Genomic DNA, 15,681 nt, shown 5'->3' on the forward strand with positions numbered 1-15,681 from the left:
ACTGTTAATATTGTCATGTCTGCATAGAGCTTTCCTGACAGCTTTTGTAGTTTCATACTTGCTTTCAATGTTTTTTTTCTAAGTGTTACTCTCCTATTTATTTGGGAGAAGATGTGGCTATGCACTGCTGTAATCCCATGAGCACTTGTTACTGCTTTGCTCATGAGGAGGATGGCTCTGTTCTTCCCTGGCAGCTTCTTCCTCTTCTATGCTTTCCCCTTCTCTCGTGCTTTGTAAGCACTTAAGCAGCTACATGTAGACCACAGGTAAAGACTGATCTGCATTAAAACTAACCTGGCTTTTGTTCTAGGTTGGAGTGAATCTACACAAAATGGCCTGATGTGGTCTAGTGTTCTGCCACCATTGTAAGAGTTGGTTGTACTCTTCCCCTTCCCTCTGTGCAGGGATTATAAATGCCAAGCTGGGAGGTGAGGGAGGTTCCTGGGTTTCTGCAGCTCACTGACCCAGCTGGACTCTTGGCTGTGGTGCAATTCCTTGGTGCTGTTCTGGTGCTCATAGACTTTGAGCTGAGCTATCTCAGCACACTGGCCCACCAGAATTTGCTCACTACTTTGGAGCAGTTTTCTTCCTAGGTTGAACACCAGCGTCAGCAGCATGGAGAAAGCAGGGCTGAGACAGCCCATAGTTTGGTTTGGATGGCTAGCTTTAACCCAGCTTGGTTTCTCCATCTGGGCTGCCCTTGCAGCTACATAAATGTTTGCTAGAACAAGGAGGAGGGAAAGTATATGGAAATTAATAGGCAGATGCCAAAGGAGGACAGGAGAGCTTTAGCAGTAGTGCTGGCTTAATATGCAGAGGTAATTGGAGTATAAGGAAAGTAATGCTGCTGATCATGTGCACAGAGCAGTCAAAGTAGCAAAGGATGCTATTTGAAATAACAGTGCAATGAAGATATTGCTAGGATGTTTTTCACAGTAAATCCTAAAAAAATGTAGCAGGTGCTTGTTTTATTAGTATGTCATTACCAGTTTGTTGACAGGATTTTTTTAGCTGTTGGTTTTCCTTTTAAAATTATAATGAAAGCTTAAATTACCCAGAACTTGCCAAGGGAAGAAGGATCTCCTTATAAGTGGTATGTGGGCAAGTGGTTGGTTTGTTTGGGTTTTTTTCCTCCAGCCATTCTTAAAAAGAGAACAGCTAGCAACTCTATTATAAACATGGCAGCGGTGACATGAGCTTAATCTTTCTTCCCATGGGGGAAAAAAAAACCCAAACCTGAACTGTGTAATATAAAACTCTCATATGCGTATCACTTGATAACTGTTACTTTAAACACATAGGAGTTGCTAATTTGTGTACCTTGCCTGTTCCTCTGATATGCTGCACAGTTGTATGTATGGTGTGTCATGTAGGGAGCATTCACTTAACAGAATGTAGAGTAATGGGAAGGGAATGGTGTGAATTGGTTGAGTGAATTATGGTTGCCTTGGGAACTGTTATTTTGAATTTTGTGACTATAGACAGTTAAATTTGTGGTGAAGAACACCTGATATTTTCTTAGTATTCCTTGTAACCAATGAAAAAAGGCTGGGTACTTGCACTAGTTTTGTATTCAGCATTTGATAAGGAGTAAGGTTGGGTTTTTTTCCTGCTATAGTTTGCCATTGGTATTGTATTTGACAAATCTAGAACCATGATCCTCTGCGAAGCATGCAAACTGCCTCCATATCTTGTCTTCTGTAGAGAATGGGAAAAAGAATGGAAATTATTTTGTCTGTGTTCCACATGCATATTTTGTTACTGTGTTAAAACAATTTGCTTTCACTCTGCTGTTACATATGCAAACATGGTGACTTTGCAGTCTTAGATGATTAATTTTTCCACTTACCTTTGTTAATCATAGCTTTCTAACAGATTAATCTTTTTTTGGTTTCATGACATGTATTTTTTTAAGGCAATCTCTAGCTCAGTAAGCTTAAACAAAAGACTCTCTGTTGGAAAAAATGCAGTGCTGAGTGATTTTGTAATTCTTTTCTTTACAACAGAACAAACCTTTCAATTTTAGAGACAAAATATAGAGTGTCAGAGAGAGTAAGAAAATGGGGCATGCATAAAATGAATGACACTATCTTTTCCCATTATTGAAATGGTAGCAAAATTGAAGGATGGCAATTAATTATGAGAATCATAGTACAGTAAGATGGCCTATGTGCAGTTGTGGTCTTTCATTTGATAATATACCAGCAGTATGGGACGAATCTTGGGTATACATATGCTTCTGTGAAGGCTTTTCTAGCAAATGAGAGAAAACGTGTCCAGTGTCAAGACTTTAAGAACTGCATTTCCTATCTTTTTGTGCCATTGATCTTTGTGAATTTCAGTTGCCTGGAATAGTTGATGTGTGCTTGTATGTACTTGGCAAAAAGGGATGGGAGAACACAGCAAACAAGGAAATAAATTAGCGTGTTCTTTATTTTGTTTTAGGTATAAAATGACCCAATAAAATTATTTGTTTCTCTTCCCCCCCCCCCCCCCTTTGAAATCAACTTAGGCAAACAAGTGACCTTCACTTTCTTAACTGTTGCTTGTTTCTGTTTTGCATAAGTAGGTGTTCTGTGTCACTTGCACTAGTAAACAGTCAAGAACCTGTGGCCACTACGAGCCTTGTGTTTTTATGTAGTGTATTCAATCTTTTCTTGAAATAAGTTTCTTCTGTTTGCTGGGTTAGCGTCCAGAACGTTAAATGAAGAGTGGGTTTTTTCGCTTGCAAGGAATAGTTCTGGTGCCAGTGCTGCGAACTGGCCACAGCAGAGGGAACAACAAGGTTGTAGTCAATTTAGCACCTACAAGGATATTAGCAAAGGTTGTCACTTCTGTTTCCTGTGAAGAAAAAAAAAAAAAAATTGCATATGAGCTATGGATTCTCCCAGGAGAGAAGCAGAAAACACAAAATTTTTACCATTGCTACTGGAATGACTGGGGAAAATAAGAGCTTGTTCTCTCTGTTGAATGGGAAGGTGAGTTTTGGTGTTATGTCAGCAAAAAGACATTGGTTGAATAAAAAGTTTTCACAAGCTTGTTGTCCTGGATTCTTAACAAAAATTCTTAATTACATTGTTATCATGAGTTGTTACATTTGCTTCTGCTTCTAATATTTGTTTATGGCTGCAAAACAAGCTTTGTCCTTGGAAGACAGTTATCTCTTAGTTGTCCAGATAATAAGAACCTACACTACCCTCAATGATGCAGATGCTATAGAATTTTGCTCAAACTCATCTCATAGTCACTTAAAAGTTATGTTGCTGCTGCTCAGTTGGTTTTGATAGACTGTACAGTTTGACACAGAGCTGTTTGAGTGTGTGTCCTGAGCTGGATTCTGGGAGAACTTACTGAGGTGCTGAGACGCCCTCTGATTCAGGTGTGTCCAGCTCATTGTGGGCATGTGGTGCTTTAACACAGTGTAGCAATCGACTACAGCAGCTGAGTCACAGCAGATAAGCCACCAAGGCTACAGGTCAGCTTCAATGTCCCGTCATATATAACAACACTGTTAATCTCCATTCCCCGAAATTATAAATTGACGGTTGGCAAAAGCTTCTTTTGTGTGTACAAAGTTGTCCTAGATGTAGTAAAGAAGGAAACTATGAGCTAGGTGATCTTGCAACATAAAAAAAAAAAGAAAACGACTTTTTCCATGGAGATGCACAATTAGGGCTTTGCACATAATTGTTTCTTCTCTTATTACTTCTGAGAATGAGATGAACCTTCTGGATCCGTTTCAACTCAGACAGTGTAGTGGTGACTTGTCCAACTGGTGGTAGGGTGTGTTTGCTAAGGAAGTCAAATTGGGATGGGTATCCTGTAAGGACAGAAAGGGATCTATTGAGCACCATGGAGGGTGCATGCAAAGAACTCTTCCTTCCAGGTGGCCTTGGTATGCTGTCTGGAATAAAGCATCTCCAGGGACAGAGTAAGATACAGAAAATATCTCTCTGTGTCACTTTCAGGATATTGAAAACAAAGGTTGTAAGAAATGATGTGTGGTCCTAGTCTCTGAAATGCTTCTCTGGGTAATCTTTTTTTTTTCTTTTTTTCCCCAACCCAAAAGCTTAACTGTTGGTTTTCTTATGTACACCTAATGAAACTTATCAGTTTGTATTTCAGAAGCTCTTCAGCCTTTTTTGTTTTGATAAATGTGAGACTTCAGAGGTCTGAGAAGCCTGCATTTGAAGCGGTCCACATGGTTCTGGAGCAGAGATGAAGATTTCACTGAAATTCCCGTTTGTCCTATTGAATTGATCTCTTGACTCAAAATCTTAATGTGGAATTTCATTCCACAAAAGCCAGTCAGTTATTGCACAATCCTGGTTATTTAAATAAGTTTTCCCCAAAAGAAATATGGAGGTGCTTTATCTAGAGATTGAAGTGGGAGGGAGGGGGTAATAGTGTTTTTTTGGCATCTAAACCAAGTCACAGTTTGCCTGCAGGAAAGCTATTTATCAGCTCAGTCCTTCTGCAAGTAAATATATTCTGTACTTGTTAAGTGTTGTCATGTTTAAGGCTGGTAGAGTTGCTGAGATCTGCAGCTAGAAGCATGTCTTCTGGCAAATCACTGCAATATAACTGAGGTATTTTTGCTTTTCTTTCAATGCTCCATTGTACTCAAAAATGAATAAAGTCAACTTAGATTTCTAGGATAATTTTAAAAAGCAGTAGTGGCCATAACAGCTTTCACTGCTGTCCAAATCTTGACAGCACTACCCTAAAAGCACTGCAGTGTATGGTCGTAGATTTTTATCTGGTTTTCATCTCTGCATTCTTCTAACTTTGAAAAGAATCATAGGGAATTAAGTTTGTAGGACAAAATGCTTTTCTATGCTATGTTAGCATATTTTTGGAAATGAAATAGCCCACTGAAATCAGTGTTGTGTGTTTTTTGGTTAGAATGGACTTCATGTATTGTACCTTCTGACTGGACGGCTCTGTTGAAGTATACATGTAATGCACCGCATAATCATTGCACTTCCTGATTTGCAAAGTCACAATAAAATTGGTAGGTTACAGTTCTGTTGTGATGAACCTTTGCTTATAAATACAGCGCTAAAATGCACTTTTGCTGAAATTGCTGGCAGCAAGCCTAATCTTAAAAGGTGCGCAGTATGATAACACCTGTTAAAAGTCTGTGGGGAACTCGGTATCAACCCTATGATGGGAGTTTCCATGCTTCTTGTTTTTAAGAGTTCTTGGTGCGATATCGCTATGTGTTTTGAATTCTTCTGTAGCCCCACATTCAAGAGACGTCTGGAATTCGGAAAGCAAGGCCTTTATTTCAAGCTGTATTTTAAAGACTGATATATGTGTTTCTTGGGTCTAGTGGTAAGTACTCTTCACATTTATTAAGTTAGGGTTTTTTTTCCAGTCAAGCTAAGTTCACTACATATATATTCATTTTAACTTCAGAATCTTAGTGCTTTAATTTTGGCCTCCTGAATATGCAGAAAATAAAATAATTTGAAATTATTTTAGGGGTTATTTCTCTTGGTCTCACCACAAAGTCTGCATTAGAAAATAAGGTTAGAAATGCTTCGTTAAAGGTAAAGGCCCTGGAATCTACAAACACATACTGGATTGTTCATGGCAGTGAACACCTTCAGAATGTGTTTAATGATCACAAGAACACCTGTGCAGTTTTGTTTTTCAGCTTGTGTGCGACTGTATGTTGGGAAATGACTGAAACTGGCATGGAAGCCAAGGGGTGAAGGGAAATGTTCTGATTTTTGGTTTCTGTTTTAGTTTGCTTGAAACTCTGCTTGAAAGTAGAACATTGTTTCCAGTTACAGAAAGCACACTGGACTGCTTTGAAGTGTTCTGCTGCAATGAATGTTATTTCCAGTTCTTTCCTGGAAAGTTGCTGTAAGTAAGGTGTGTGCTACACAAGCAGTGTTTAAGACTTCAAGCTTACCATGATAAAGCGACCTTAACACTCCTCTTTAAGAGAAAAGTAGGGTGTACAGATGTGTATGGAATCTTTCTGTGGTCAACAGCATGCATTTGTTGGTAATCCAAGCATAAATGGCTATCCTAATTACTTCTCTATTTCTGCCTTCTCAGCCTAGACATGCCTGTCATTTGAAAAATATACACATATCAACGTTCTTTTACTTCTACAGAACATTGCACTGGTAGATCTGCAGGCAGCGTTCGCATAATAGTAATGCCCTTGCTCTTCAGTGCACTCTGGAATTTACTTAGCACTGGTGAGGATTAGACCTTTAAAGGGCCCTAAGTAGTTCTCAAGAAGCAGATTTATCATCAGTTTGCTGATCCTGGTCCATCTTCAGAACGACGTGGAAATCTAAGTTTTTGGCTTGCTGTAAGTCACAAATAGCAAATGCTGAAAGTGACTGATAGATACCTATGCAAATTTGAAATGTAGACATGGCTTGAAATGCAGACTAATATTAGTAAAATGGTATGGTTTTACCCTCTTCTTAATGGACATTTAACTAGCATGTGAGAGCTAGGTAACAGCTGTTGAGCCATGCATGGGAAAGTAATTTGACCTTTAAGTGGTTTAGTTTTCTAGATACTAATGATTCTGGGCAAGTGCTTGCAGTTTTTTGGGTTTTTTTTTTTCAGTAATACTACTCAGTACTTCACAATGGCTAGAATGTTCTTCCTTAATAATATTGTTTTGTAATTGATGGTACATTTGGGCAATGTAATGTTGACTTATGGGGATTTTTGTTATGTACTATCTAAGATCTTTTTTAGTTTGATTGTAAAAATTGCTTTTGTACGCAGTGTAATCTAATTTCTGTGGTAGCATGCTGTGATTCCTTGCATGTGAGAATTAATTTTGCTATGAAGAAAACAGCTATAAGTCACAGGATAGCTGAATCTTAAAGTATATTTGCAACAGCACTTGTGGTAAAGGAAGAAGATGCAGTCATATTGCGTGCATTGCTTCTCAAGCTTTGGGTATGATCAACTAAAGATTTTTGTGGTGAAGGCAGTCAATTTCATATCAATATGTTGGTAAAACACGTTTTGAAGACAATAGGACAAATTTCTGGAAACTTAAGTATTTTTTTTTTTTTAATAGCATGTTTACAAAGAACATTTTCTGTTCTTCTGTGGGTTTTTTTGGTTCATTGTGTTTTAACTGTCCTTGTCAATATTTTGTAGTATTATATGTCAATGGTAGCAGCATGGAGAGCTTAGTAACTGTTCCATGGTTTCAATTATTCAAATTGCAAGATGCTTTCCACCCCCCCACCCCCATCCCAAGAGCCGGAAGATTAGGAAGGGGAATGGGAGCAGGTGAATTAATTGCTGCTGCAGTGTTCCCCCTGGATTGTACTTGGATCTCTCTTTTGTGGCAGCTTCCAACTACCTGAGGCCTGGTAATTTTAAACTGCTTAATCTCTAAGTATTAAGACAAAAAAAATTGAATTTTTTTCAGCTCGGCAGCCTTCTGAAGTTTACATATCGCCATTATTGGAGAGGGCAGATAAGCAGAAGCTGAAAACTTTGAAAAGCATTTAAGCACCTAAACTTTGATTGCATGTGGCTGACAGCATCTCGTACTTCTTGGATAAATCATCAAGAATCCATTCTGTATTTCCCCTACTTCTTCCTGCTCTTGCCTTTGTTCTAATGAATGGATTTAGGAATTAAATAAATTATGTTTTTAAACCTTTACTAGTTAAGAGAAATGTGCTGATTTTACGAATATAACTTCATATGAATATTGTGGGATTTTTGAGTTTTAAAATCCTCAAATCTGAGCTGTAGCCTGCTGACAGTCCCCTGCTCCACCTTTATTTGAAAGAGAAGTGACTGTGTTGTCACATTTTTGTCTTGGCAAAGGAAATGCCAAATGTTACCCCTTTTGTATTGGCTAACTGGTGATACTGTATTCTTTTGGGCTTTTTTTCCCCCATGTTTGCATTTAGAGTCCATTGTACTTGCAGTGAATAATTACTTGCTAGGCTGTCCACTCTTACTCTTCTGCCACTCATCTGACCCTAGTTTCCAGCCTCATACCCCACCACCCAGCTTAGTATATCCCTTGAGAGATACTGCAACTACTGGTGTTCTCCTTTCCCCTTTGCAAATTATTGGGCATATGCCTTCATTCTCAATAACATCATCTTAACTTTATTGAACTTTGGAAAAGGTTTGGCCTTTTGCAGCACCAAGGGTGTGTGGAGGCGCTTCGAAGTCTCTTAATGCAAGGACTCTGATTTTCTACTTTTCGGGAGCTGCAAAACTGTATCCTGTTGCGTCCATCAGGAAGAAAATTGTAGTAACAAATATATGATCATACTTCTATCTTCTTGTGGTTAGTGATGTAGTAACTGGTTTCACATATGCTAGACATGTCCATGTGATTTGTCTCCTGGACAGTCACCCCAGTGGTGACTTCTTGAGGGTGGGGATTTTTTGTGGTGGTTCATTGTTCCTCTTCACAGTTCTTTTTAAGCGTTTTTGCAGTTCCTAGCTCAGGAAGTTGGAAGCATTTGCCTTTGCTGGCTCTTAATAATGCTATGCTTAGGTGCATGTACCTATCCCAGCTTTGAAGAACTACTAGCTGCTGTATCTGGCAAAGATACTTGGTTTTAGTTAGCATTTGCTTAGCATGCAGCAACAGTTTTACTGATCTCAAAAGATTCCCTGCTATCTTAGGGGCTGTGTTGGACTTAATGCATTTATGAAGCTTTTGGTTTTGGGGTGGGGTTTTTTTTTGCACTTTGAGATAGGTGCTCATACAAAAGCTGTTACTGATTTGATTTCCCTATTTTCTTGTGAAAGTGACACTTAAGAATTTAGTTGAAAATGAACATTGCCAATGACTTAAGGCAGGTCTGGCCAATGTTCTTAAACCTGTCAAGTTATACCAGAGTCTTCCCATGGCTGAGTGCCACCAGGCCTGTGCTGGGAGGAGAACAGGAAGGGGACCACTGATGGGGCCACAAATGGTGATGCGTCCCTTGGTCCACTCCTTCATTGTGATGACCTTGCTAACATGCAGCACCATCCTAGGACATCCTGTAAAGTTGGTCTCAGCATCCTTATTTCTAAGTAATCTGAATTTCTGAAGAGTTTTTCTTGCAGTACGTACCTTTGCTGATGATTTTGTAACATATCCTCATGTAAGTGCTGCACTTGAACTGCTCATGGTTGCAGACTGGAAGGTTAGCTATTCTTAGTGAAATGGGGGCATTTCTGGAGATGTAATAATACAACTGTAAAATACAGGCATTTTTATATCTTGCATTTTGTTTACTTGTTTGCAGATCAATGTGCTTTATTGATTCTTTTGTTTTTCCTGTTTAGTATGGCTGCTTTGCATGTTTTATCAACAAAGGTTTTGATGTTGTTGATCTCAACACTTTAACAGTGTTAGTTTCTTAAAGATTCTGCACTGACATACTAGCAACAGAAAAGGAAAAAATAGATCAAAGTTCACAGGTACCTGTCAGACACCATTCTGTATTTTTGCCAACAATTATGTCATTCTTTATCCTCTTCCTTACAAATCCCCTTTACCCTTTGACATATATATATTCTTTGTGAATATCATGTATAGAGATCTATGCTATGGATAAGATGATCAGAGGTGGTTCACTCAAGCTGAGCTTTTGTCCCCATCCTCCTCCTAACAGTACTCAGCATTTTTCACAGTTGTTACTCCAAGACTTTGCTGATGATATGCTTTAGTCCCTGATTTCTTTATATGCATTTGGCTGGTTGGGTGTCCTGAGCTATGCTGGGACAGTCTTTTTCTAAACAAATCTTCATTACATTATTAAAAGTGCAAGAAGAAATTAAAGTTGTGTGGCTATTATTTTGTAGGCTAAAATTACCTATTTAGTAATCTGATCCTGGAATTTTTGTAGAGTTCCCTGGTCTGATAGTGTGCTCATCCACTTCCTTTGTTTAGATTGTTTTTCCTTCAGGTTTTGAGCTAAATAAGTGTAAACACTTACTGATGCATCTTTTTGGGGGGTTGTAGGTACAGCCCTTGCATTATCAAGTGACTCAAAGCATAATTGCTGAAGCAGAGGAAACTTTCAAGTCTTTTTAAATAGTTAAAATAATTCTCTACCCTGTCTTGAAGATCTCAAAGGTGCTAGAATCTTAAAAGAGGTTGGCATGCTTTTACTCTTGGAAATCACTTCAGTAGAGGAGCTGGAAAAATAGAAAGTGTGTGTTTGGTATAAAAGCATTAGAAAAAAATAAACAGTTAAACTGTTGAGAAATCCTGGCTAAATACCTAGAAATAAAATCTGCTGGGACGTTGAAGCTGCCTTTGACAGCAGCCTCTCATATAGCTAGGATGAGATCTTCATTGTTGCATTTCATGTATCTGTTTCAGTCATATCCAATAAGCAATGAAGAAACAAGTGGGTTGTATTGTGGTTCTTTTCTTGCTGCTGTTGGTTACACTAGCCTGAATACATTAATGGAAGCGAACTCTGAAGTGGTGAGACCTAGTAACTAAAATCTTCCAATGTGATGGCCATAAGCTGTTAATCCGGTAACCATGCATAATGTTTCTTTACTTTTAACTTGTTGGTTTCTGATTCCAGACTTGATGTAGTGTATTTCTTTTCCTTCTGCATTCTGACTTGCAAGTGGTTTGTTGAAAGTCAGAATCCTGGCTCTGCATTTTAATATAAATGTCCTTTCAACTAGATAGAGCTATTTAATAACCATTTACTGCTTTGTAAGATAACCAAATGGTAAAAATGAAGCATATAAATAACTGTTGAACCGTATAACTACTTAAATATATGTAAATACTTTATGGTCATAGTGTTAAAAGATACTAGGAATGACCTTTCTTTTAGGGAATAACATGTACAAATGCAAACCAAAAGCAAGTAATTTAACATTATTTGTCATTACTGAATCTTGTGATTTTTCCACTGGCTTAGATGATTCCCTCCTTTTCAAACACGGAGTCAATCATTTGGATTGTGGTTGACCCTTGGAGTCTAACTTCTGGATCCAAGCCCCTTGTGCTTGTCAGTGTAGAACAGAATGATTGGGGTGTGGTGTCCGAAATAGTTCGAAGTTGTAAGATCTAAGACACAAGCCCATGCAGGTTGATGAGGAGACAATAAAGTGACACAGCTCAGGAGAAGAGCTAGTGGCCTTAACATATGCTGAAACAATCTGCTTCTACTATTCCTATTTTTGTGTAATCTTGTATGCAGTTAACCAGTTTGACTTTAAGACAGCAATGCAATACTATTACTAATGTGTCCTTAGGAGTAAGCTGTTTTGTCTAGCGCTAGTTACCAGGGCTGGCATCACTGCAAGCTGTACTGGCATTACTTTGGGAGAAACGCTTTCCAAAGGAGGTATTTCTGGCAGTGACATCAGATAACTTTGTATCTTTAAATGCCTGCCAGTAAGTGAGCTGTGTGTGAGTTTGACCTTTGGTCGTCTGAACAAGTTCTTTCACAGCTCAGGGTTCTTGAGTATCATGGCAGTTTGATATGGCTTATACTCTGGAGGTGAGGGGAATCAGGATGCCACCCTTCACAGTCAGGAAGGCCATGCTCCAGCACAGCCTCCTGAGCTTGGCATGGAAACTAGGTAGATTACAGCGGGGTTTTTTCCCCCATCCTTCTACCTTATGGGCAAAATGCAGCTATTCTGTAGTTAGCTGCTGTGCAAAATAAAACCACAATGACTGTGGAGGAACCAATGTCACCTCAGCATTTGGTCAGTGTTTTTTTAGCGGCAAAGTTCCTTAACTATGAATGTCACTTAGTACAAATAACTCAGTTCTGGTTTTCCTAGCAAGTAGGAAACTGAATTTGCAAGGATCCTGTCTTCTTGAGCTTATAATGAATACTTGAGAGTGTGTACGCATACGCATGCAGTGTGCTCACTCACCAGGTACCCAAGCATGCAAATGGGGCCAGAAAGTGGGGAAAATGCCTTATTAAGCTGTTCTGTTTTCAGCCTGACAGTGATACAGTTTTAGTGCGAATGGTAGATGTGACCATTTCCAGCAATGTCTTTAAGGTTTCTCAAGTGGGAAGTGACTCTGGCTTTGAATCTCACTGTAGGGTTTTTTAAATATAAATTGGTCGCTCTTACTGGTCAGCTTAAAAAACTCTGTTTTCTTTCAGATGAGGTGTTCTTTGTTTTGTGTTACACATTTCAAATGAATCATGAATTTGGGCATTATATTTTCTTGTGAATATTGGGGGGGGGAAATATTGAGCTGTTCTTTTCATGGCCAGCATAGAGGAAGTATCTGTTTGTCTTTGGCTTGGTACTGGGGTAGATGGGCTGTTGATTGAGCTTGTGGGGTAATTAAAGCCCGTCACTAGACAGCTGTTTTTCTGAGATTTCCAAAATGAGGATTTGGCAAAAATGAACCCCTGTTACATCTGGTATGGATAAAAGTCTCTTGAGGCAGGATAACCTGCTAATCAATGTTGACATGTATGAGAAAAGCCATTATCATCTGTTGGATTTTTAAAGCTGTTTACCTCTTGCTTTATATTTCAGTAAGCTTAAATGTCTGTGAACAAGGTGCCTGTATCTTGGGGGGGAAACGCTACTTCGTGTACTGTGTTGTCAAGAGTAGACTGGTAATCCACAGCAAGTCAGTGCCTTGATTTGACTTCAATGGATGATGTTGAAGAGGTTTGATAGAAATTCTTACTGAGAGTAAATTCAGCTTAATGTGTTATGTTTTGATAATTTTTTTTATGATATCTGTCCTGTGCATGCACAATACCTTCAGTCTGATAAAAATTCTGCTACTATATTTTCTTCTTTGGTAATATTATTTATAAAGCTTTGAAAATGTATGTTTTATGGAAGCCAATAACTTTTTAAAATATTATTGCAGTACCCGCTCCAGTCATCACTGCCACAACTGCTAAAATGGAGGTGGTTTCAGCAGAAGTCAACAGCTTGCTCCCTGAGGAAATAATGGACACCGGTATAACTCTGGTGGAAGATGACAGCATTGAGGCAGTTATCGTGTCGTCACCGATGGGAGATTCTATTCCCATGGAAACAGAACTGGAAGAAATAGTGAACATAAGCTCCACCAGCGACTCCTCAGCTACGACTACAGCTGCAGTCACGGCAGAATCAGTTACTGCACCCAGCAATCACTCAGGAGACGTGACAGTGAACATCGCAACCCCAAAATCTGATGTGAACGCAGGAGTAAAGCCTACCTTTCCAAGTGGCCTCCATAAACTTGGTGCTCAGACCCCCGTCACTATATCAGCCAACCAAATTATTCTGAACAAGACTGCCGATATTAAAATAGGCAATCAGAGTATTAAACCGGATGGGCAAAAGCTGATTGTAACAACTTTGGGGAAGTCTGGCCAACCTATTGTTTTAGCATTACCCCACAGCCAGCTCCCGCAGGCACAGAAGGCCACGTCCCAAGCCCAAGGTGGAGACTCCAAGGTACAAGGCCAGCAGATCAAAGTTGTTATTGGCGGTCGGTCAGAAGTGAAACCTGTTGTTGGTGTCTCAGCTTTGACACAAGGAAGTCAGCTGATAAACACTGCGGCCCAGCCTTCTGTTTTGCAGACCCAGCAATTAAAAACAGTACAGGTAAAGTGAGTCATGTTGATGAAACACCTTAAAAACAGTTTTGTTGCTGCAGCTGTTGTCCGTTGCTTTCACTGATGGACACATGGTTGCTTTCAGCCTTTGCATTTATTCCTTATATTAAAAAATACAATGCTGGTCTTAGCCCATGCTTTCATCTGTGGATGCATTTACCATTCTATGCCCTTTACCTTTAGCTACTGTCTAGAAACTTAGTATTTGCCTCAGACAAAATGAGCTATTAAAATTCAGTAAATTGAAAAGAATTTTCCCATTATTTTCATTTTATAAAAATAAATTCTAGATGCTTTCAGGAAGACTGAATTGAACTCTGTATGCCTATTCTTTATTCAAAGTGTACGCTGCTTTACTCCTTTATGGAAGAGTAGCTACTGCCTATTACATTTAGTTTTTTTATTTAAACTCTCTGAAAAAAAAACCTTCCAGCATTTGAAAAAGAACAGAAAGGTATATCTTGTCTGCCTCAAATCTAGTTAAGCTTGTTCATAGATACTGATAGACTAGATGCTATTGTAAGCTGGACACTTCAAGGTCTTGTTCCCAATCTCTGGCATGTATGTTGAGATATTTGAAACCACAGAGAATCCGCTGGGATCTGAAAATGTGTTGAAAAGACTTGCGTTATAACCCAAAGGGTCTGATTTTCATCTGGTATATGGCAGAACTAAATGTGAGTGACTTTGTTCTAGTTGGCAGTGAGGCAGAAATAAGACCTCATGAAAGTGAAGGAAAAAGTAGAACTTGATGCAGGTTATAATGGAAAAATATTTATTTTACAGTTTAAATGAAAGGAGAAATTAAACTCTAAGTATGCTAATAAAAACTAATTTGCTGGACATAAAAAATTACAAACTTTTAAGCATGTTATTAGCTGAATGGTAAGTTCTCCAACTAGTATTTCATGGCAAGCAAATGTGAGCGGCTCTCAAGATGGTTTGTTTTAATGCTGCAGATGATCCTTGCACTGATTTCTGCTTTCTCCTTTTTTGTTGCTACATCATACCTGTGGAAAACATATTTAATAATGGCTGTTTGAAACATACCGATTTTCTTTTTTGTACCTTGCTCATTAATGATATGGTTGTCATTATAGCTTTCAAAAAAGCCTCTGCTCTTGACTCAGCATAGGAATGTTTAAGAGTGGATCTGTTCCTGTTACTTGGCTTCAGTTACTCACTGCCAAGTGACAGATACAGGAGACTGAGGGGAATTACTTAGCTGTGATGTGCTTTTGCTTGCATGAGATGACCTGTGCTGAAATACAATGACTTGTCAATTGACCTTTCCAGTTTGTCATTAGGAATGGTACAGGGTCCTTAATAGAAGGTGTTACAAATGGACTTGCATCCATTTGTAAATCTAGTTAATTGCAGTTTGAGAAAATTTGTTTTGTTGTGGTCTCTTTTTACTGAACCTTTGCTTCCATTTGCAAAACAGATTGAACTGTTAACACCTGGCATTGCTTTTTTCCTATAAGGAGAGGAAGAAGTAGAAATGAAAAGCAAGGTGGCAATGTTCATTTATTTATAAGTACTTCATGCTGCAGGGAAGGTGATTACATTAGCACTTCCCAGACAGTGCTTTTCTAGGTAGGAAATTACTGAAGTATCAGAGGGATATATGAGGCTAGGCGAGAGATTCATAGTCTACCTTATCATGAATGACAGGGGAGCTAACCCATGCCTTGAGTCCCTGGCTTAGAAAATGAAGTCATGCATTTCTCCCATCATCCCGAACAAGCCTCTTAACCTTTCAGTGAGTGGAAAAGGAAGCTGTGAATGCCTCCCAAGGGTCTTGTGTAACTTACCTCTTGTGGCTTTGTGAATCAGGTATTTCAGATGCAAGGCAGCATAGCAGTTCGCCTTGGTGCTGAAAAGTGAATTGGTAAAAGATTAGATGACAAAGAGCTCTCTCCAGTTCTCCTTACATCCTCACTGTCGTAGGGGCTTTGCAGGTCATTAGAGAAACTTAATTACCCTTGCTAATCTAATTGTGACATTGAAATATCAGCAGTTGAGAAAAGGCATAATTGATAGAGTTGAGCAAAATGTTCCTTGGAATCTGGCTCCCTCTTTGATTACAATTTTA

General features: G+C 38.9%; 1 protein-coding gene across 7 annotated transcripts in view; it reads left to right on the plus strand.

The window, feature by feature from the left end:
* The window catches only part of LIN54 (lin-54 DREAM MuvB core complex component), a 41,817-nt gene that overhangs the window by 3,366 nt on the left and 22,770 nt on the right, over positions 1–15,681 (plus strand). For 6 of the 7 annotated variants that reach the window (XM_075708666.1, XM_009486854.2, XM_075708668.1 and 3 more), the window contains exons 1-2: positions 5,245–5,337; positions 12,848–13,575. In XM_075708666.1, the coding sequence (XP_075564781.1) occupies positions 12,883–13,575 (693 nt within the window). In that variant the 5' untranslated portion in view covers positions 5,245–5,337; positions 12,848–12,882. Of the gene's footprint in view, positions 1–5,244; positions 5,338–12,847; positions 13,576–15,681 lie in introns of those variants that run through there. The other variant, XM_075708667.1, reaches the window with a different exon arrangement.

This window comes from Pelecanus crispus, chromosome 4 (assembly GCF_030463565.1).
Source record: "Pelecanus crispus isolate bPelCri1 chromosome 4, bPelCri1.pri, whole genome shotgun sequence".
Taxonomy (NCBI): domain Eukaryota; kingdom Metazoa; phylum Chordata; class Aves; order Pelecaniformes; family Pelecanidae; genus Pelecanus; species Pelecanus crispus.